At 43.0% G+C, this 25217-nt stretch overlaps 1 protein-coding gene across 1 annotated transcript in view; it reads right to left on the bottom strand.

Moving 5' to 3' along the window:
* frmd4a (FERM domain containing 4A) overlaps positions 1 to 9809 on the bottom strand; it is an 84847-nt gene extending 75038 nt beyond the window's left edge. The window contains exon 1 of the mRNA XM_069529241.1: positions 9438 to 9809. Within this exon, the coding sequence (XP_069385342.1) occupies positions 9438 to 9470 (33 nt within the window). The 5' untranslated portion in view covers positions 9471 to 9809. The remainder of the gene's footprint in view (positions 1 to 9437) is intronic.
* Positions 9810 to 25217: the final 15408 nt, after the last annotated feature.

Below are 25217 nucleotides of genomic sequence, written 5' to 3'. Positions count from 1 at the left end.
CACACACACACACACACACACAGACACACGCACACACTAACTAAAACCTTAATTTTCTTGTTAACCTTCTCATTCTATGATCCACAACACACTTGCATGTTTTCTCCCAGGAGTGCAGTAACCCAAGCCAGACGGTGCCAGCTCCACCTCTTGCTGCAGGCATGAGACTAAGCTGCTTGTTACTGTACAGATGGGGCCCCCCACCTATGACAGGTGCAGCAGCTCCTCCACTGCCTCACAAACCAATGACGAACGTCGGCCAAATGACTCAGGCAGAGTGTCTTTGTTAACACAGGAGAGGAGGAGGAGGAGGAGAGGAGCCCTCAGGGTTCTGGGAGGGAAAGATGTAATTTGAGGAGATCATCCCCACCTCCTGACACTACTCCAGGCCATCGCTGTCATCTTTGTAAGTAAAAATGTAAAAATCACAACAATGCAGTTGGTGAGTTTATTGTTTTAGAGTCTGCCTCTGTTTCTCTCCGTCTAAATGTCTGCACAACTCATGGAATCAAAGAACTATCCAGAGAGGGAGTGGGCTGACCGAGCAGAGCCAGACTGACTGCCCCCCCCCCCCCCCCCCCCCCCCCCCCGGGGCCACAGCCTCCATTGGGATCCCCTGTTTATGAACCAGTGCACCTCCCACCTTCCTCTTGCCTTTGTCCTTGCTGCAACTCCAAAAACCATGTGCAGTGACAGACAGGGTTTGATCAGTCAGAGATTTCACTGCAAGCTAATGTCCTGTCCCTTGGTATTTGCCATTTATTTACATTCGGCTCCTGTTATTGCCATGGGAACAGAGGAGCTGCAGGCGAGACATCAGGGAGGGGAGGCAAAAAAAGAGTGAAAAATGAAGGTGGAGGAGGGTTTTGTGGGAACATGGGGGCAAATCTCACATAATTGCCTCTCCAGTACACAGCAGGGGCAGTGATGGCCAACTCATGATGGACTCATGATTATTAATCAAGTGCAGCCTTTAACATATGTTTCCTTCCTTGCTTGTTGTCCTCCTGTGTCCTTTCCTCTATCCTTGTCATTTTCACTTTCCTCATTTCTCATGATTTCCCATTATTTTGTCTTTCCCCTGCTCGCTGTCTCCTTCTTGAACAGCAGGAGGAGCGGGATAAGGTCATTAATTATACATGTTACTGTTTCCTGGTCACAAAACACACGCACACACACACACACACACACACACCTCCTTCCCCACCTGGTCCCCTCCACTGGCCTGTGTTTGTGTGTGTGTGATGACAGATAAGAGCAAGTGTGAAGTTGCCCAATAAAAGATTGGTGTTTATTGGGGCCAAACGTCCATCAAACACAGACACAAAGACACAAAGACACACACACACACACACACACAGCAGCAGCAGGGCTGCAGACCATTGCTCATTAGAGCTGAACGTGTCCACTTATTGGCTCCATACATCAGATAGAACACGGCGGGGAGAAGGCTGGTTGCATCTAACAGCCAATCGTCTGAAGCGATGTCAGGAGTTTTTTTCTCCTTCAGCTCTCATACACTTTACTGAGGGACTCACAGTAAGAAGTGCAGGCACAGAAACAACAGCAAGGCCCGGAGGACTTGCTGTTCTTCAATGAATGATTGACATGGACACTTAAGTACTGAGGCTCATAATTTAAGGAAGCTTTGGTCAAGGCAAGGGAGTCCCATCACACAGCGCTCTCTAGTGTTCAAAGTCTCACACAACATCTTATTGGGAGAAGGCTAAAAGAAGTTGACACAGAAACAGCTCATGAAAGAAGAATTACAGGGATGCATTACAGATTTATATGAGCTTAAAACAGGCCATGACTTCCAAAAATACATTGAATATGGACAAACAGGAAGAGCAGATGAAAACTCACACAGAGACAGTCAACAGTAATGTTGCAACATGGCGGTTCAGGGTTTGATGCCTCTGGGAATCAGCAAACAAATGTCCCACAAAAAGTGACATAATAATTTACAAAGCTAGTACTTATACAGCACTATTATTTGGAAACTCTTTGTAGTGAGGATTAATAATCATCTGCTCCCAACTGCACCCACTTTAGGACAAGTAGGATGACATTCCATGTGAGATTGATGGTGCACTGAATAAAAGGGGTCGGCCTCTTCTTTATTATCTGCTTTAGCTCTATCCCTGATTTTGTTCCTCTGTACAAGAGTGGACATGCAGCTTTAATTATATCCTGCATGTGGGAAAAACCAGCGTTAGTGTCTAATGTTAACAAACTGTTCAAAGAGGGTTGTTCGCATATGAGAAAGAACAAATTTCAGGATCCTAAAATGTGATATAGAATCAAAACGAGTAGGATCCAGCTCTTTATAAACAGAAGCAATACTTTCACATTGACAATTCATGCCTCATACTAACACATGCATTTTTAAAATCTTGCAGAAGTGCTCGCACAAACAGAGCAGATAACAACATCTGCTCCTGAAAAACAGACACATCCGCATACAAACACCTCTAGACACATATTAATGGCCTTAACTGCAATGGCAGATGCTCACATCTGCTCAGGATAAGACACACACACAAGTGCATCCACACACCAACCTAGCACACACGGGTGAGTTATAAATCTGAAACATGTCACATTTAATTGTTCTTACAAGAAGTAATGAGAGCACAGAGGGTCAGCAAGACTCTCAGGATGATGTAAGTATTCCTCGGAGGATGGATGAGCATCAAACTGGCAACCTTGATTTCATACTTGGGTTTAATGCAGCGTGAGGGCAGGGTGATAATAGGATACCTGGCAACCGCTGTCGAGTGCACGAAGCTGGTATCAAGACAAGAGGTTTCAAATAAAAACACAGTGTACTACACTTTGTTAATGAAGCAAGAATGAGGGTAAGCCCCTGATGATAGGGAATCAAATTTTGAAATGACCTTCAGCGTGTGCAGACACATACTGGAAGCACTCCCCTGATATACGCCTCTTCTAGACAGAAATATTTATTAAATGCATGTTCCCCATCCCTGCATTTCCCCAAGAGGAGACCCCCAATAAGATCACTCAAGCCAGAGGAGATTGGTAAACTGCCAGTGGTGTCATGGATGACTGCTTCAGAAAATCAAGAACAGCTTCTGAGATTCTCCTCCACCCTCCTTGTCCAATTTGCCACTCTGAGCATATTCATTCCTCCTCCTCCCTGGCACCTTTACCTACAACATCTCTCATCCTAGCGCTCACTTTTCCCCATCCACCCATCTACCCACCCATTCTTCTAGCGGATCTGAACATGCTTGCCCAGAGCTTCGCTGCTGGGAGTCTGACAACACAACATCAATAAGACTGTCTGGAGCTGAGGAGATGCTATGGAGTGTGCAAATTGACCAGTGTGTATGTATGTGTTTGGGGGTGTGCACGTTTTGGATTTGTAGTGCATGTGCAATCATTTTGGTCTATGTAAGGAGAATGGTCCATTGTCTTTGAAATGTCAAATGTAAACTTTGTGCATGCTGTTTGCTGATTGATTTCACTAATATTGCCTTTATCTTTTACTATGTTGGAACTATTAAGGTGCACAATCCAAGCACACCTTTCCAGTGAGGGGTGGGTTTTCTGTATTTATACAATCAACTTTCCTTGGTCTTTCATTTCTGTTTGAATTGAACCATAAGATGTATTGCAAAATTATATTCTAAAGAGACGTTCTGTTTGATGCAATAATGTTAGTATTTGAATGGTGTCTTTTATTTTGTTGGTTTTTTCCTCTGTTCTGGAGACTTCCCTCTGCACTGCAGTTTTTGAGGCTGATATCTCCCTCTGTTGGTCTGGGGAGGGTGTAGACCTCTGAAGTGCACAGAGTCACAAGTTCTCTCTTTTTATCTGCCAGCGAGCAGCTTCATCACATGTGGAGGTCCAAGTGATCAGCTCTAAATGCCGCAAATCGTAGCCAGCAGTTAGAGAGACGATCCTTTCTGGATCCCTGCTACCTTGTCAGTTACACTCTCATTGCATGCTTCTATTTTCCCTCTTTCCTGTCTTTCTTCTACAAGAACACACCTTTCTCTCTCTCCCCTCAGGACAGTTATGACACCAGTCTAGGTCTTAGGCAACCAATCAAATTTGAGGATTCCTGCTACCGACTGCCATCCACCTCCTCTCTCTCTGCTCATGCAAAGAGGTCACAGTTCAAAGCCCCAGGGGGAGACGTATGGCGACGGAGGCGACTAATGTAGGGTCATTTGTGGAGGTTGAGGTGAAAATGGCAGAATAAAGGGAGGAGGAAAGGTGCATGAGACTGAAGGAGATAAGGAGTAAAGGTTAATAGGTTGAGGGGAGGAAGGAGACTGCTATTTCCTTAATGAATGTGTTTGTATGCGTAAAATTGTCTGATATGTAGATGTACTGATAGGATGATGTATGATACCTATGCAATGCAGGGTCACCCTTTGTCGCAGGGGTGACACAACTAATCCTCTGCTCGTTCATCAAAGATGTCTGAGTGTGAGTGTGTGTGCAATTTTAGTCCAGGATGAGAAAGCGTAATTGCTTCTAATTCTCTAAAGGCTAACAGCAGTACAGGGAAAAAAATCAAAATGCTGCAGCCCCTTAAGAGTGTGTGGTTTCAACATTGACACACAAACACAAATGCATTAACTGAAGTATTGTGATACAGTGAAATTGACATAATTCCGACGCTCATGTGTGTTCTGCGTATCTTTGCACTTTGACACTTGACTAATTCCCCCCCTCCCATCTTTCAATCGCCTTTCTTGGAGAATAATTTAAACATGCCTGTAGTCTGATGGCAGCCAATGAAGTGGAAAATCTGCACCCCCTGTTTCCATGACAACGCCTAACATTAAGTGCATCACCGGTCGGCTCCTCTAGTTGCTCAATTGTGCTGTGATTGATCTCATCGTTCGGGCCTCTTCAAGGGGACAAGAGCACATTTGACATGCTTGACACAGCCGCGCGCTCTCATACACACAGACACACACACACACACACTCAAACAGACAGGATCAGAGATGGTGCATGGCCGACATGCAGCACCGCTTCATCAAACAGGGAAAGTGGAGATGTGCGGCAGAGAGGAAAAGCTTCAAACAGGGAAATGTGGGAGTATCTCTCTCTCTACATGGTGTGCACTGATGTCATCTTCAGTAAAGCAGCAGTTGTGCTCTTTGTATCTGCTGTTTCAAGATATTGAAGATGATAAAGCTAATAAATACCATTAGGTAGAATAAGCTTTGTAAGTTGTATCAGTTTCACCTTATTCATTCATCAAAACCAAATAATCATTAAATCCCTAAGAAATACTAAATGAAAAATCAAATCCACTTCTACACTGTCTGTCCCTAATACAGACTATACCCTTGACAATTACTTATTAGGCTAAGATGACAGCTGGGTGATGGGGATCTACATCTAATCAGTGTTTGTGTGTGTGTGTTAGCATGTGCCCCATGTAGTTCCAGTCAACAGACACACCCCCCCCCCCCCCCCCTCTGCTGCTTACTTTGGCCTTTAAATGCTGCCAGCCAACCTGCTGTGAATTGAATGTGTGTGTGTTTGTCTGAATGGATTGCCAAAGGCAGTTCCACCTTGTGCTTCAAATCCAAACCTCACCAGCTTTGCCTTTCTCTCCTAATTATTTTCATCCAAGCAGCAAGGCGGTTGGCTTCAAGGACGAGAGTGTGGTCACTTCCCTCTTGGCTGTTTCATCCTCTTCACCGTGTGGAGACAGTGATAAGTGTGTGTGTGTGTGTATTTGTGTGTGTGCTATTTAAATACGCCATTCCTTAATGCAATAAATATGTGCTTGTGGGCAAGTGTGCATGTATGTCCAAGTTCCTGGCCATTTCTGTAATGGCTCCATCTGTTAGGGGCAGCTGGACACACACACACACACACACACACACACACACACACACACACACACACACACACACACACACACACACAGTCCGAGAGGGGACAGGCAGTGACACTGTGCCGAAAGAGCGAGGGAGCAATCAGATATACGACAGGAGTGAGAGAGGAGGAGCAAAGGAGCCTCTTTGATTAGACTGATAGAGCATCGACAGGGTTAATCTCTTGATAACTACTCCCTATTGATTTGCAAACATACGACAGGAGCTGATTGGAGCTGATACTCATGGACACTTACACACACACACACACACACACACTGATGTGTGTACATGATATGAATTAAATGACAGTACACGTCCTCAGGAGGACGACTTCTGTGGAGCTAGAGCTCGTTGATCTACTTACCTATATGCATGTATAATACACAAGTGGGGAACTTGAGCTTTCTCTGTTGCTTGTGTGTGTTTCTGTGCGTATATGCATGTCTCAATTTGTTCTTTCTCTCATATTTACTGAAGAGATATTATACAATAACAAGGAGCGCACTCAAACAGAGTTCATGGCGTGAAAAGAACAAATCAGCCACTTCTCTCAGATTCCGACAAGATTACTTTGCTCTCTCTATATTCTGTACACACTGTGTTTGTGTTGACCTGCTTTTCCATTGCATGTAACTACACTCAGGCAACACAGACGCTCACTGGTGCTTGTTTTATTTCATTTTCCTGCTTCACTGCCCATTACTGTCATTTTAAATGAAGAAACAGAGAGGAAGAGCTTTACAAAGCACAGGGATAAAAAATAGAAAATGTGCTGGAGCGAGGTAAGAGGACAGGGAGCTGAGAGGAGATACGAGTACATCTCTTCCACTTAAGTCCAGCAGATAGCCTACGAAGCCGTCTCAGCACTATTTTCCCATTTTTAGTCAGCTGGAGATTAGGAGGGGTGCAGCTTTTACAGGCTTTTGCTCCTCCATGTCTGCCATCTTGGGTTGAGGTCACCGTTAGCGGATACCTGAAACAGGACATACCTGTATACTGACTCACAAAGACAAGAAGGAATTGATTTGTTCCTCTTTTTTTCTTTTGACATGTGAAAGGTACATGAGCAAAGAAAATCAAAACCATAAAATATATTAACGGCATGCTGCCACTTCTTTTATATGAAAGGTAAAGAGGGTAAAAATGTGAAGAAGTTTTTCTCAGATTTGCTCCAGATGCACTTTGGCAGTGAAAAACAGACCCTGACATCCCTCTTTGATCACTAACAGTTTGTTTATCAGGGGTTTGTTTCTTTACATTTCTCGCCTCTACTGCTGTTTACAAGGGAACTGAAAGGTTGGATGAAATAAACATAATTCCTGAATCAAAGCTGCTGTTTTCCCTCAGCTCCTCTTATTTCCAGGGGTGAGAAACATTTTAGAGGAAGATTATGCGGTGTAAAACTTTGACAGACTCCTGCACTGGCTCATCTTGCTGTGATTCATTCACATAAATCTACAAAAGTGACTTTGATGCCCCAAAACTCAAAGACACAGATCGACTGCGGGGCATGTGAAGCTCAATGTGGCTGATGAAGATAAATGCAAAAGTCGTTTAGTCGCTGAAAATGATTCCCACAGCTCCTGGGCAAATCTGGCCATGGTGGCAGACAGCACAGATATAGCGGGCTTGATTCTGCGCCACATCTTTTGAAGCCAAGTCTATCTCCAAACAGCCCGCTAACACTCCTCTTTGGATTAGATCATGGGCCGATGTGCAAATACCAATTACAGCTCTCATATTAACGGCCAAAGAAACAGCGAGGGGCCGACAGACAGACAGATGGGCAGGTGGGCAGACAAACGGGACAGAGAATTGTGAAAGACATATGAACACTCTTTTGTTTTCAAAGCAATAAGTGTGTGCACATATTGCACAGGGGGAAAAGAATAAAAGGGGCCAAAACTACAGTGAAAAGAAGAGCAGAGGAGGAAAAGCGAATTGTAAAGGTGAAGGAGGAGAGGTGAGCAGAGAGAAGCATGTGTAGGCTTCCATTACTGTCGTGGGAGTTTTTATCTAATTCTGTTTGTTGGAATATGATCAAACAGACATTAAAAATACATGCAAATTCGTCGGAGGATGCATGGAGAATATATTTATTCTAAGGTCTGTACTAGTGGTAGTAAAACTTCAAGGAGTAAGGGAGGGATGTATAGGAGACAGGCAGGCAGCTAAATTATCTCAGTCCTAAAAAAGAGAGTGAAAAGAGAAGTAAGAACGCAGAGAATTTTAGGTTTCTGAGCTGATGTCAAATAGGTGCGATGTTTCACAGTTAATCCAATGTTACAGTTACGTCTGAATATGGTCAGAAATGTTAGAAAATCACTATCCTCTACTTCCAAAAGTCAGGTTTTCATTTCAAATCTCAGCCTGGGGGAAGACACTCTACAGGTTCCATTTCTGTCCACTATGTAAAGGGTTGGGAAGATTCAGACACCCACCTCCATATGATGAAAGTCTTGACGGACTGACTGAAGCTCCAACCCTGAACAGAATTGGACTTAGTTTCATCTAAAGTTGTCCAGGTCAGACACAGATAATCTGAGGAGGAGGAGGAGTCGCACTTTGCAACAAATCAAATTCTGCTAAATGTGCTAACACTGTGGAGGAGAGACAGACAATTTGACAAGATGCATGTCAATTGCAAAATATGGGGCGTGCTACTACTAAGCATAGAAGCAGCACCACTGCTTTGTGCACACGGCTGAGTTAGACTACTGCTGACAGTGTGAGGCTTCATAATCGCTCTCATCACCTCGTATTGTGCTGAATCACACCATAGCATTGCAGTAGGAGTCGCTTCATATGCAGCTTGTTGTCAGTTCATGATGATGTGTGTCCATCAGCCTCAGTGATGCACGTCGCTCCACACACCATTCACCAACACACACACACACACAAAGCCTTTTCTGTGTCAACACAGATAATCACTGTGAGACACATGTTGTACTTTGATAAAGCAGAAATCTGCCACACAGACATTGGTTGTGTTTCACAAGAACAATAGTGAATCGCCACTTTTAGAAATTCACCCAGTTCACTGCTGAGACCAGTTCCTCCCTTGCACCTCTTTTCTCCGCTCTGTCCTTCTCTATCGTAAATCAAAGGCCAGTGGTTTGTACTGAAGGGAGATAGGCACCACTCTGAAACACCAAGTCATTCAAAGACACCCTTGTTAATCAGTGCAAGGATACACACACACACACACACACTGACACAGACACAGACACATTTACACACACATGCACACGTACATTGCATGCAAACTGTAACTCTATTTCAGTTTTCCGCACAGCCTTGACATTTTTCAATACTATCTGAGACCTGCTGTGTCTCCCACTCACACCCAGCATTCTGCCTGGCGCCCCTAGCAACGCCGGCAGCTCGGAAACTTCTCAGATCGAGTTCCAGCATCACCACGGTGACTGCAGCTGAGACTGATTCATTTCAGCAGTCTGCCGGCTCGCAACACACGCTGCCTCTGCCCGTATGTCATTCTGGTGCTGCTTTCCTGCGGAGGAAACAGGAGGATGCTCTGCAATCCCCATGGTAACCTACCCGTGTCCTCATTGGAGACAGAAGTCCCTCCATGGCTGATTCGATTGGTTCTGGTGGGCTCGGGTCCCCTCAGCTGTGATAGTGTATTATCCCAGTCTGCAAATAGATCCTGTTAGAAACGCTGTCTCATCCTCAGAGCGAACATCTCCTCTGCAACGCAGCTCCCTACCCACCCAGAGAGCTGGGCGAACTGACAGGCACACAGAGAGAGTCTGTGTGTGTGTGTGACTGTCTCACACACACACACACACAGTGGGGAGCAGGAGGAGCGAGGGCAGAGCCAAACTTCCAGTGCTTCTCCTTCTTCCACCGACCTGTCAGTTGGTGTGTGATCTTCCTCTACAAACCACTGTGGTTTGAATGTGCAATGTCCATGGACGGCCTCTCTCTCTCTCCCCCTCCCTCCCTCTCCTTAGCTTCTCTTTCTCCCACTCTCTCTCTCTTTGCATGTCCCTCTCTCTCCCTGTCCCTCAGTGCCTCCAGCTACGTTTGTTCCCTTCAATGTGGCAAATGATTGCAGGTCTTTTTTTCGTGGTACAGTTCTCCTCCTCTCTCTCGTTCCCTGCTCACACTCTCCTCTCTGCCTCCTCTTCTCTCTCCCTCCGTCACTTCATCTTCTCAGCCCATAATGCTTCGTTTTCCACTCCTCCAACTCACTGTCAACCCCTAGTTCCCGCCCAAGCTCCTGACCGGGGGGGTCAAGCAAAAATGTACATTTATTGTGTGGGTGTGTGAGAGAGAGAGAGAGAAAGAGAGGAGAGGGCACTCACGGGTCCACTATTGTCCCTCCAGACAATAGTGGCTCTTAATCGCCTAGCAACCTGATCACCCTCCATTCTCTTTATAGACAAGACATGAGTCACCCTCTGAAACACACAGACACACACACACAAACCTTGATCCTCCTTCCCGCACATACCCACATATGTTCACACGGCTACAGCTGCACCATCACCTAGTGTTTACATTCACAACATGTGACAGGTTATCATGGCCGCTCTATTGTAGGCTGCTCTGATAGTGTCTGATGTCTAAAGGTTTCTCGTTTGTTTCAGTCTTATAGAGCTGCCATTAAAACACAAACTGGACATGGAAGAGGGGATGCTCACCCGACCTGCATCTCTGTGTGTGCGTTTGTGTTAAGTGTGTGTTAATGTCGTCCCTAAGTGGATGAAAAACAATGACAAATCATCACCTCTGCTCTGAGCTGCATCTTGCCGTTGCCATGGCAACAATGCCTGGGTTCGGAGCACAGGGAGGCGGTGAGACCATTAAAGAAGGCTATAAATAAATAAAAATAGGTACATTCCTGTGCCTGTTGCCTCTCTCAGTCGCAGCGGGTGGGTGTAAAGACATGAGTGGTTCATGTATGATGTAACTGGCCTCACTGCCTGGACTCTCTCTCACAAAACACACAAGTTCTTACATTTAGCAAGCCTTCTCTGTTTTGATAAGAAAAAACAAACATTAACGATGATGATTCCTCATTTGTTTTTATGTACTGTACAACAAACTATGCAATGTACTTAAGACCTCTACACTCATGTTCATTATACACCAGTTAGTAACAGGAATAGTCCTTAAATATAAATTCACAAATATCTAGAATGGCACTCACAAGACTGTATGCCTAAATCAAGTTGAACCAAATTTCACATAACAGTTCCCTAAATAAGCCAGATTTTGTTTCATTAGTATCCATCATTTATTCCCTGAGAAAACTGTGAAATTGTTCCTCATCTTACAATATCAAAGAGTGTGACAAAAGATTCCTGGATCCAAACCCCTGATCCGGATCTGGACCAAAATGTAATGGCTTCTTCCCTGACCCATACTGCATCCTTCCTTCCACCATGTTTCATGGAAATCCAATCTGCTTTTTTTGTGTAATCTTGCTTACAAACCAACAAACCAACAAACACATGGACAGGGATGAAAACACAACCTCCTTGACAGAGGTAACTAAATCTACATTTCTAAACAGCATGGAATTATTGGAAAACACTTCCCATGATCCCATAATAGTTGTAAAACAGGTGGTTGGCCATCACTGTGCAGTTAAGCAGCAAAAGATTTTCATTCATTCCACTAATCAATTAACTAAACCACAGTGTTGTGAAAACCATCAGTTCCTCACATGAAGAAAACATAAAGGGTCTGAGGATGATTTAGTGTTAAAATGTATGTGTGTGATCAGTGGCTTCCTGACTGAAGCTGGAAACCATGTGATGACTGTCACACCATCGTATTACCGTTGCACTGATGAAAAAGCAGACTGGCCTGGGCAACTCAGACGTCTCTGCTGAGGTACTGAGATGAGATGCCACCGCTGATATTGTATCAGTCATGACAACTTTACGTCTTCATTTTTAATTGAACACACACAGAACAGCACGATCACAGACAAGAGCTATAAACTGAAACACTGCTCAGGGGCCGAGGAGGTGAAATCTGATGCAGTTTTCATAATCACTGAGCTAATTAACATCTAATTAATGCAACCTTCATGAACAGGGTTTATAGGCATGTGTTTCATTTATAAAGCATATTTAAACAGGGCATTTCCCATAGGAGAACGCTCCATGATCCACTTCACATCAGCCTCTTCACACAGAACACAGCCATCAGACCATGTGATTTGTAACACAGCTCACACACACACACACACACACACACACACACGCTTATTGACAAAGCAAAAATTGGATGAGTGCTGCAGAGGTTTATAGGGAGACAATGGCAAGAGTTTGAATCTCATTATTCAGCTGACCTCTGACCTCAGAAGTGTGATTGACCCAATGAAATCTCCTAAATGTGTGATTTTAAATAAACCCAGAGCACCTTTACCCCTCACAATTCCCAGAATGCCTTTTCTCATTTCTCTTCAAACAATTTCTTCCTTTTAGCATTTGGTTTCCGCTCTTTTCTTTATGTTGGCTGAATATATATTGCTCCTTTAGCTTGGCCTACAGACAACGACTATTTTGTATAAGGGTGAGGCGAGGTTGAAAATGTGCATTTACTTCCACCAGGGTTGATGTGCATGTGTCTGCCAAACCACGAGTATCATACGGCCTCATATATCATCATCACGCCACGCTGCTGACAGTGAACGTTAACCTGCCACCAAATCACACACATATGCACACATAAAGTACACACACACACACACACACCCTGTTGTCCCTGCCCCCAACCCTTCCTGCACATAGCCATACATAAAGGGATGGAATGGGTGGGTGTGATGTAGGGGGGGTGATAACCATTACAATCACGGGACAATACTGCACAGCGCACTGCAATATACTGCACATTGCCCTTAAACCCATCCCCACCCGCTCTGTCTCCCCATCCCCCTTCCTCCCATTCCTCCCCACCTCCTCCTCACCCCCGTCCCCGTAGCCTCAGCTGGACCCTAAAATGAATCCCCAGAGTTTTTACATCACGCAGATGTGAATTGACACACGCCAGTCAGAGTGTGCTTCTGATTCACTGCTCTAACTCCTTGTGGATCTTATCTGGTTTCTTTTTTTACATTTTTAGATTTCTGCAGAATTCAATTGCTGCTGTTCTTTCTCGCTTGTGTAGCCAGATGAAAATGTTGCTGTATAAACTGCATTTGCACTGAGCCACATTACGGACAAATGTGAAAATGGTGTGTTATTTTCTCTGGCTGTTACGTCTTTCTACTGAGAGCTGCAATTATGCCGCAAAAAGCAGACGTCCAATGGGCTGAGGTAATTAGCCGCTGCTGAACAGAATGTAACTTTATGGGGAAACAAAGGAATTAATTGCAATGATTACCAATTAAACTACATCACAGCAAGAGAAGGAGCATAAGAGGTTCTATTCTTTCTTTTTGAGCTGATCCAGCTCCCTGCTTGGACATGTGTTTTGGTCTTTTAATCTGTTGTCCCATCTGCCATTATGGCTGCTCCAATATTTTTCTGCTTTTTTAGGGATGGCTCCACTTTTCAGTTAGTTTATTAAGTTTGTTTTTGATATTCAATCATGGAGTTTCACTCAGGGATTATGCACGTGTGTGTGAGAGTGGTTTGAAAAGAGGTTGCTTCAAAACCGGGTCCAAGAACCCAGGTGATTAGATGGAACAAGAGTAGGTTGGCAGCCCAGTGGGACAAAGTAACAGAAAGAGACAGAAAAACAGGGGAAAAAAAGAGAGAAGTCATATTCATCGTTTTTCACTGTGTGTGTCGAGGCGACTGACTGGGAATAGAGGGACTCATAAGTCAGTGTGTGACCCTGTCACAGCCTTATAGCTAAATCAATGCCACGAGAGAGGGAACTGCTGCTGACTCTCACACAGCAGACTGGGACTTGTTCTATACACAGGCCAATAGCATCGACAAGATGAGTGCCTGTTAACAATCACTGTCAATACTATGGGTGGTCAGATGGAAAAGCAGATAGACTGGAACCATGCTGCTGCAGGTTTTACATGTTTGGGCACATATGTCATCCATGTTCCATTATCCTGGAAGAGGAAACAATATTCATGGCTTGTTTTGTTTTGAAATTAAAAGTTGGTTTTAGTCAATATGAACCAAGAGTTTTCTCTTATTTTCATTTCATCATCCAGAGCAAACCATTTACGCAGGCAAAAAAGCAGTTGGCTAAATTGATATTGACAGATTTATGTGGTATGAATCTGTGGGATTTATAGCAAGCCAAGAAGACTGTTAATTATAAATCAATTAACCACATTATCACCATTAATTATTTAAAATCACCATTCCTGGTGGAGACTTGAGGTAAGCTGCGGTAAAGTAGATGGGTTAATCCAGGAATTACTCGCAGTGATATCTTAACACACGCACTCAAACTGTACCTCTGAAAACAGACAGAGGCTCGTGCTTGCTCCAAAAGCTTTCAACTGGATTTTAGCGCAATTGCTTACTGTTGTTTGGTGTCGAACTTGTGGCCGGGGCTCAGATTTACTATGATATATTGGAGTGTGAAACTACTACAGCCAATTTCCAGAGCCAAGGGTCCTGGCCTTGTTTAAGAGAGCTGAGCTGGTTGTTGCCAGAGGGAATTTGTCCGACATCCAATTTAAAGTTCATTAAATAGCAATCCCAGGAAACATGCTGCACGTGCACAATGACGGGCTCTTGCACACACACACACACACACACACACGCACAAACACACACAAATGTGCACAAACTCAGAAAATGTCCTCCACTAGTATGCACACTGATATACATTTGCTATGTGTGGCTGCCCTCATTGGCCTGCAGTCCTGGAGGTAGTTAAAGGGGGAGAGGGGAAGCCCCACTTCTCTCACACCTCACCACGGCTCAGAGGGAGGAACATCTTATCTCACCACTGCAGAGAGACAGAATTAGAGAGAGAGAAAGATGGATGGGAGAGGGTAATGTGTGCCGGGGTTCTGCAGCGAGGACATAAGGGACAGAAAGCGAGAGTGAGAGAATATTTAATCAGTCTCATTTCCCTCACTTTCATGCGTCAAAGACACAGCCTTTGTGGCTGCACTGATTAGAAGGTTGTTTTAGCCTCATTCGAGAAATCCATCTCCCACAAGAACATATCCAATAGCAGCTCGGGAGCTTCTTTCAGATTCAGACCCGACACGACGCTCTCTCCACCTCCTACATGCAGTGCAGGTGTGCAGTGAAGTACTAATATCAGCACTTTCAACCATTTAACCCTTATTTAAATGCACATTTGCATGAAAAGGAAATGTGGATTGGTTTTATTCATCATGAGCCATGGCAGGAGCATGCACGATGCTATGAAGTCACTCCTGAGTGGTCTCCTAGCAACTGTTGTCAGGGGCAACCAGCATTCTCTGCAGACAGCACACCAAGCCTTGCAGAGAGAGAGAGGGACAGAAAAAGAGACACATAGAGAGTGACAGCGTGGTTGAGAGTTGACCACGGCCAAATTACCGTTTTTGGACCCCTATTTCAAAATTCATCCCTCACCATCTCATGTCAGATCTCATGTAATGGTTCCTGAAAAGCCAGTTTCTGGTCACACAGCTCTAGCCCGGCATGTTCAGCATGCTGATTTTTGTTTTCAGGCACAAACACTCACATCGGTAATCTGACCTATTTCCATATCTCTGATTCAGAGTGTGTTCTCACACACATGCCCAAAGCAGACGCTCACTATTGCATGGACCAGTCCTGTTACACGTACATCACCCACCCACATTCACACACTGCCATCTACTGCTAATCCTCAAACAAAACATGCAGCTACTTACTCAGCTCAATGATAAATGAAGTGTGAAGTGCATGAGAAGATGACATTGAAAATACAATATAGTAGGAAAAACAAATAATTAGAATAGTGTTTACCAAAAATGTGATCTTTGCTTAATCTCCAGTGATCGTGAATAATGTCAAACACACGCAGGCCAGATAGAATAATAGGATGTATAATGAAAACACCCAGCTCGCTCTTTCCATTTCCATATTGATAAGATGTGGATTCCCATCGCTTACTGGAATATTAATACTCACACTTTTTATTCATCAAGTTCATCTCTTTGTTATCTTGTGTCTCGGATCTGAATATAATTGAATTCTTGTCCACAGCACAAACACACATCCATTAACAGGCCATGAAGATGCTAATAGGATTTCTGGAGATAAAATTACTCTTCTGTTTCAGAATAAAGAAGGTGATGAAATTCAACGAAGAAAATACACTGACCGTTAACTGTGAGTTAAACAGCAGCGCATGGCGAGGAATGTGAATTAACTTAGAAGGCACCACCACATACGTGATATCTACAGGAATATTTGTAACCTGTGTAGATTAACAGTAATTCAACATTCAAATACATTTACTGTGTGAACTCATCTAAATTAACATCAGTTATGTGTGAAATATTGTTTCTATGGCTTTTGTTGAATTTGTTGTGGATTATGCAGATTGTGTGTAATCGAATGCTATAACTGAAAAGGAATACGACAGCAAAGTCACTCATAATCAAAAAGAGATGAATAATAATAATACATTTCATTTATATAGCACTTTTAAAGGGTAAATACTGCCAAGTTTAAAAAAAGAGATAAAATTAGAATCAGAAACCCATCCACCCTTAGTAGTAGAAATTACTTTTTGGCATCTATCAAACAGTGTTGAGCCAATTCACAGAGAAGTGGATTTACAAGTACAATATCGTTTTGAATAAAATAGAACAAAGACTGGTTAACAAGGTAAAAACAAGATATAACTAAAATATGCCCGATGCATGTTACAATTAAGTAAATGCTTTTGCAGGGCACAATGCAATTCTAAAAGATAATCTCATATGAGGTGAGCAGTCTTGCTATAAAATTATACAAACGCTCATATAAACACAGAAATGATAAGAAGATGAAACCACCATACAGGAAATAAAGAACTGGGAAACAAAGATCAATATGACTTTGTCTTTCCTTGTTAATTAATGATGTGACATAATATTCCATAAGGACTAACAACAATGTAAGCAGGAAAAACATTAGTTTCACAAGGAGCCCAGAGGCTGGAAATTCAGGTATTTGATCCAGATAGTTGGCAGGTCTCAGGCCTGGTCTGGCCTGATAAAGAAGTGATGATAGACGAAGGAGAAAGTGCCCCCTCCTCCCTCATCAGCTGCTACTGCGATGACTTTATGTGTCAACATGACCCCTGGAGGCTCATGTAAAACTGCTCTGTGGTCAGCACTCAAAGGTTGTGGGCCGAATATATTGTCCACGTGAGAAATACCTATAGCATACCATATTTAATGCAATAGAAAAAGGAAGGGAGCGAAACAAAGCATGCATGCTGTGATTGGTGTATGGCAGTGAGATTTATCATCCACAGATTATGCTCATATAGATTATCTTCATTTGAATTGTGATATAAGAGGCAGTCATAACAAAGTGTATGCTCAGTTGTGATGTGGTTATGAGGCATTACAGGCCTGGTGTGTGTCTGTTGGGTAATATATTATGCATTACAGAGGGGATTAGTGTGACTGAGGTCTTATAATGCTGGAAATCAGCAGCTCTGATATCAGTCACATCAGCCATATCAGCACAGCTACATTAACGGGACAGGAAACACAAACTGCTTTTACCCTGCGTGTTTACAAATGTCAACAGACTCATGGGGCGATGACATTTACAGTGACATGTTGAGAAGATGCCACTGTTGACCTTGTTGCTCCATGAACTGCAGGGGTTTTACATCTTCACTGTGAATAAATGCCAAGACCTGACGACAAATATACACACCGCACTCCCTGCATTCTCCAGGAAGCCAATACACCTGGAGAAACTGTCAGAGCATCATTAAAAGCACATTTTCAGATTCTTCTCATCCCCTGTGGAGCGTACGAGACTGTGTCTGGGTCAGATTTAAAAGTCTTCATCCCCCTCTAGAGGCAGATTAATGAAACTACAACAGACCGCTTCCTGTTTCTCTTTGCTGTGTCCTTCTCTTTCATCATCTTCCTTCCCTCGCAGCTCTGTGGTGAATCATCTGTAAAATGTGCATCATGGAAACATCCCCCCTAACTTGTCTTAATCCTGTCAAAGCTCGGCTATCATGTTCTAAAGCGGAGCCACTTCCAAACTCCTCAACCACCCAGCAGTCATGCATAAATCAAAAATGAAGTAAGTCACCTTAAATGATGCATACACACATATTATTTTTTTTACACTGTTGCAGGTACATTTACTTTAACCAACTGATCTTTTATTGCAACCCAAACACTAAGTTTTTATGTTATGCCTGATGCTTCATTAGTCTTAAAAACGTACTCCCGAAGCTGGATTTCCACAGTATATTTTTATAGCTATAAATAAATAATAATCATCTAATTAAAAGGTGGCCATCCTGCTTCAAATATCAATAGTCATAAAGCAGATACTTTCTCCCTTTTAACTGCACATTTTTAAATGGAAATTAAACTTAATTGCTCTAAGTATATTAACAATATCTTGGGGGAAATCATATAATTATTAATTCAGTAACTTTGTACTGAGCATGCTTTGCAGTAACGTAATTGTTGCTAAGACAACCAAGGCCACACTTGTCAGTGGAAGTCTGAAACCTTGAGGAGGAGATGAGGAAAAGTCTGTGTTTCAGACGTCTCTCTGTTAGAGGCTTAAATGATCTTTACAGATTCAAAGATGGTGAATTAAAAAAAATTCCAAAAATGAACTTGTGTAAGAACATTTCTTTAAAGTTAAAAACAGATAGTGGTACAGGCAACAGAGGCAGTGTTTCCCAATATTTACTTCATTTCATGTCACTTCCTGTTCCAAACAGGATGTTGGATGTTGCCCTCCCTCCTCCTGGTTTTCACCTCACCATCACATTGTGATCCAGCCATAAAATCACTACTTTACACATGTAAATGTTCTTCCTCTTTTGAGTCTGACATCAACACACTGTGCACACAGCTCAATCCGAAAAAGAGGAATCAGTAAAACACAATCAGTGTTATAAATATGCACATGGTCATGTCACAGGTTTGTGTGCACTGAATGTGAGTTGAATGTCTTTTTGCCTGTGTGCAGCTGTGACATTTGAAATTTTAACAAGGAATTTTTCGTTATTCCTGCTAATCCTGACGGACAGTAAAACCCCAGAGGGAGAAGTGAAAGGTGGATTAAAGCAAAGTCATTCTCTGTATTTGAAATCAGGCGATGGAGCTAACTCCAAATTTCTCACCAATGAACCTGCATCATATGGTTCATGTGCAACGTGACTCACCCGTCACATTGACACTCTCTGTTTATGCTGCTAACAAGACAGCGCTTCATTATGACCAGGACCTGCTCTCTGTTAACTCACTCCATATGGAAGACAATCAGCCCCACTGGGACCTGTGTCAACCAGAGTGTGAAATGTCAGGAGAAGTGTACACACACAGTGCACACACGGAAATACACACACACACACGCAATTACATTCACAGCAACAGACAGACACACAAAGGGAGAGAAAGTGAACTTGGAGGAAAATCTTCCCACTCAGACATCTGTTCGGTCCCAGAGACAGATGGCGGGCCAATCAGACCGCCTGGTGCCTCTGTGACCCCCCCCTCCCATGCCACCCGGCAGCCCCTCCCCAAAATCTGCATCCTGGCACATATGACAAGTGGCACCTTGCGAAAGTGTCAGTGCTATAATTTATGTATTCATTACATTAAGACTTGCATGCAGCAGACAATAAAACATGAATCCAACACAGCCTGCTTTGCCTTTTTCTTCACAACTCACAACAAATGTATTCACCAAAGGTTCACACAGATCAAGGTTGGACATGACAAAAAAGAGAAGACAAACACTTATTGACCTCCTCCTCTGCTGATAAAAGCAGTGCATCTCCCATACAGCCACAGGCCCCCCTCAGATTCTACCATGATTGATTAAACTGGAATACACCAAGCTTATTGTGTTTTGATGCCGCCACTTCGAGCAGAAAACCCTCATTTATCTACCCTGAAAGCTGCATTTCCACGGCAGCTTGACCTTCTTAAGGGGACAGCCGTCAGATAAATGTCCTACTGGGTTTTTGCTGTGGGCAAGGTCCAGGAACAAAACTTCAAAAAAAGAAAGAATCGCTTGAAGCTGCTGCAGGAATTTCATCTCAACATTTTGTTTGTTCTGAAAGCATTGATTCACTGCACCACATTGCAGGTCATGTGGGTACAAGTTGTGTGTGTGTGTGTGGGCGGTGAGAAAAGAAAGCTGTGGTTCTTCCTCATGCTGCCCTTCAATCAATGAAATGGTCAGTACCTCACAGTGAATGCAAATGCTCATCTCAGCCCATGTTCATGCACAGATTCATGCGCTGCATCGAGCCAAAAATCTCTAATTAGCAAACCACGTTTGGTGGTTTTCTGTGCACCTGCCGAGGTGGACTGAACAGATCCCGAGAGCTGTGATAAACATCAGGATGGAGGCAGAGAGAGGAAGCTGGGGCAGACTTTGATGAGCATCTGCCGGGGGGACACGCTGGGTCACGTTCTGCTTGTTAAAGGCTTTTTCATTAACCCCTTCCTCACATCAGCTACATGAGCTAAGCCTAGCTAATAACCTGGCTCAAAGCCGGGTGGCCATTAGACACACAACAGCCCATGTCACACTCCACTGCAAAGCCTGCCATGCATTAACATGCAGGAGGGGGTGCATAATACACACACTGCAAACACATATTCACACCTGAGACCTTCTCTCAAACGACCACGGCTGAGGGAGCACACACTGTGGTGAAGTCAATTAGAATTGAGGCTCCCTCACCTCTGCAGCTCATCAATAGTCCTTAAAGCATCTGCAGTGTAAACAGCTCAGAAGATTAAGTGGTATGCGGTTGTCTGTCACACACACACACATGCATAATATTTGCCTTGCGTTCCTAGTACGGTTTCTGGACGGTGTTTGGAGTATCTCCAACTGACAAATTCACTGGGGAAGCCAGCCAGTGCTAGTGCTGATATGTAAAGTACAAGCAACAGCGTATTTTCAGAGCTAACCTGGTTGTCCAACTGTTCTGTTAACCTTTCCTCAACTCGACTTTGTTCTCTCTGTTCTGTCTGTACAGAAGATCCAGATGCCCACACACAGTGACATGAGGTTTACCTTCCATTTCTGATTCATGGTTCATCAGGAGAATCTCAATGCTTATTGGAATACACGAAAACTTACAGTCGCTGTCCTGGAGCTGCGTGATACAACTGTCCAGAAGGAAAAAGAACAGGGCTTGGAGAAAAGTCAACGAAAACAGTACGATTACCAGGAAAGAAAATCTCTCCCTATATCTAATCTCTCTATCTATAGCCTCCTTCAGTTAGTCAGTTGCTCAGTTATCTCAGAAAACAGAGCACTGACCATTCTCGACAATTCTCTTCATCCTCAATATGTCACAAAGGTTTTGACCAAATCCAGACTAAAGCAGGATTTCTTGACAATGCACCTCTGATCTGAGACCGTCCGATCAATACAGTTAGTTTTTTTTCGTTTTTTGGGGGGGGGGGGGGTGGGCAATCAATACTGTGATCATGGACAATTCCCAGAGCCACAGAATCAAAGCACCAATCGAGCTTTGTCAGTGCCTTTGAGGACTCAGCAAGAAGATTTACATTCAACCTTGAAGAGACCGATTATGCAATTACATCTAGATAACAACGCAGACTTATATAATATATGTAATTTAAAATCAAATGATGGTGTGAGCTCATCAACACATTTTAAGCTTATTTACATGAGCTGTATTAGCTTAAACATTTGTGTAGCTAATGTATGGTTCAGTCTCACCGTTTCATCAGCCTTGTTTCCAGCAAGCAGCTGTTGTGACAAAAGACTTTCTTTCTAAAAAAATTTTTTAAATTCTAAATACTGGACCAAACTTTTAGAGCATCAGAGTGAAGACACACACTGACCAATGAAATAAACCAGCGTCAATTACAACACACGTTTTTACACACACATTTGATGTTCACTGAAAATATTGAGATGGGGATAATGTTATGTTTTCTTGAGGGAGGACACTGTCGAGAGCTTGTGACATGTGTGACACAAGGTTCATTTTGTAACTAGTAATCAGAAATCAGGAAATCAAGCATGTCTGTGAATTACATAAAAAACATTTCCCTAAATTGTGATGGATCGGTAACCTTAGCTGGATATAGCTCTAAAACTCAACAACCTACTGCTATTCACATTTCACACACAACAAAAACACACCTGTCAAGTGTGTGACACTATTAAATCCATTGTCATTAGTATACTGACCACAACTGGCAAAGTGAGGTGTATTTTCCTGCTGTGCTTCTTTCCCTCTGCAGCAACTCCACAGCTTTAGTTTGCAGACATCAGCAGAACCAGCTCCTAACATCACTCAGGCGTGACTGTTCTGCAGTCAGGCTGCAGTATTACGGAAATTATAAGTGTTAAATTATTTTTATTGTTATTATAGGGAAACTGGCAGTGTACAGATAAGCAAAAAACGAAGTAGTGAGGATGAGGAAGTACAAGAGTATTAGAACAAGAAAATATAAACATATATTGGCAGATTGGGAGACAACAGAAAATATAGCAGTAGTGAAATCTCTGTCTGTTCCTCCCATTCATTCTACACACAGGTAGAAATCTGCGTGAGGTATTAATTGGTCCAGAGGGAGAACTTTGAAATGACTGTCTGTTCCGGCAGTTGTACGAAACCTAGTGTGATTGTGTTGTGTAAGCTTCTGTTTGTTTACATATATTGGATTGGATTATTGTCTGAGTTATTGAAAAGTAATGATGTGTGTACCAGAAGTAGAAAAATATTCTTTCTACTCTCATGTGTGCACTCTCTTATACACAAACACAGACACACACACACACACACACACACACAGGGTTATCAGCCTCTCCCCATTCGCCATTGTTACTGGACATTAATCAATTATCTCAGTATGATGTCATCCTGCTAACCCTCCCCCACAGTGTTTAGCTTTACTCCATTTGGAAACTGGCTGCTCTCTTGTGTTGTGCACCAGATCAGGGAAATAACTAATAACCTATATATCCAGTGAAATAATCTCTTCAATGATAATTCAGATATTCTTGTTTTACAGGCACAAGCAAAAAATGCACATTACACATAAATCACATGTATGTGGCCAACATCCAGTGTATAACGTCATAGAAGCGGTGATTTGATTAGTGCTGAATGAATCCTCTGTTTTGCTCACACTGAGTCATCTGGTCTCCATCCTCGGTGGCAGGATAATTGAATGAAGGATGATAATGAAGAGGCATGGACGCCAACATGAAGGGCAGCGCCAGGTCTTTGTCTTGGGAGTTTCTGTGCAGTTATGGGTTTGTTGTTGGATGCTTGCCCGAGTATAAATAACACTTCAATCATGAAGTTATCACTTATTATCTTCACACGCAGGACAAAGTGCAAGCCACACACTTACGGCTCTACAGACACGATGATTGTTATGATATAGGTGTGCGATGATGTCATCTACCGAAAGAAGACCTTGAACGTGTGCCGCACGCTGCACTGAGGAACGCGAAATTTGCGAGCCATTGTTCTCTCACTGTATTCCGAGCAGAACCCTCCAGCAATATGAAGATAATCCACTTAACTTGTGTGTGTGTGTGTCGAGATACCAACTTGCCCTGCTTTCCCTCAGCTGTATTTGCAGAGCCCAGTGTAACAGATAGCAAAATGCATGTTGATCAAACCAACGCTCTGACAGAACTGTGAGATAAACTAAATTCCCATTTTCGACAGCCTCATTCCCTTCACTAATGGTAATTCCATGTGACTTTTTATCAGCGTGTGCTGAATTTATAATAAAATTTTGATTAGCTGTATCTAACAGCTAAACCATCTGACTGGAGCCTGTGAAATTTAGACTATAATCATTGCTGTTATTTACCTCTTACGGCTAAACAATCGCAGCTGCTCTTTTTTTTTTCTGTTTGAATTTGATTCTGCACTTCAGAGTGCCACCATATATCCATGCTGGAGAAAGCTGCTCTTCTCTGAGCTCTCCGGAGCCAAACTAATCAGGTCATGATGGACGTGGTGGCAAGAGACTATAGTGGCTCTAGTTCTAAAGAAACCTTGCAATCAAGAGCACACACATTCATTTAAACCACAAAAGAAACAATTTTAATAGAAATACAAGTCCAGGAACAAAGTGGTTGATCGCTCAGTCCCAGTTCAGATGAAGGAAGAAGCTCAGAGATCTTTGCAGCAGCACCAAGGCAATGGCATGCTCCATTGAGGTTAAATGATAACATCTAGTTTGTGATCTGTTCCAAAATCAGCTTGTGTCTGAGTGTCTTAGCTGGAGACTTGAGACTTGTTATTGATCTGTACATCCGTCTCCATCAGACCAGGCAGGCAGAGAGCCAGGTTTGTCCATGTTGATACCATCGGCGTAAAATTCCCATATATGTATAAAATGTGCCTGTATGAAATTAATCTATTGCTTTTAAAATACAACTGTGATTCCCCTGAGACTCATTTATCAGTTTCTCCCCCCAGTTACACTATATACTATGAGGTGAATAGCCGTAATTCTCCTAATATAGACTCAGTAGTCCCACTTGGCCCAGAGTCTGTGACAGACATGGGACCAGTCAATATCAGTGAGACAGTGTAAGTCTCGGCCAATCACATTAGCTCCAGAAAAGCGGAGCCCAGAGGAGAAATAAAACACAATTTACTGCATTCATTCATCAGGAGAAAACAGGACAGAAAAGAAGAAAAAAGAAAATGAATCTATCTGTCATCCATCCATCCATCCATCCATCCATCCATCAATCAATCTATCTATCTAGGTGATTATTTGCTTAGCAGCTCCTGTAATTACTGCAGGTGATAATCAGTTATACACCTGAAATATTAATACACACAGACGCAGGAGGCGTGATCAATATTAATCTTGGCTCAAACGCATACACATGTGCAAACACACTCACACGCCCAAAACAAACATTTACATGTGCTTCATAAATTCCCATTAATAATTAAGATAGGTTCAAGCCCTGAACACAATGCAGGGGATTTTGTGAACAAATCACTGAGCTTTGAAATTAGTTATCAGATGTCCATCTTGTTCACTGTGGATGCAAAGGAAAATCCACCACAGAACAGATTTAAATTGTGTTATTCCTCAGCCTCGGTGAGCTTAACAGACGTAAATACATCTCTGCCAAAGACAACACCGAAAGAGCCAATGACGTCCACACTTTAGTGTCTCGCTTGCTGCCAACTGGCGGAGGCTGAAGTGGCTCTGAA

This window comes from Paralichthys olivaceus, chromosome 7 (genome assembly GCF_024713975.1).
Source record: "Paralichthys olivaceus isolate ysfri-2021 chromosome 7, ASM2471397v2, whole genome shotgun sequence".
In the NCBI taxonomy this organism is placed as follows: Eukaryota; Metazoa; Chordata; class Actinopteri; order Pleuronectiformes; family Paralichthyidae; genus Paralichthys; species Paralichthys olivaceus.
This window is presented reverse-complemented; position numbering and strand designations above follow the sequence as displayed.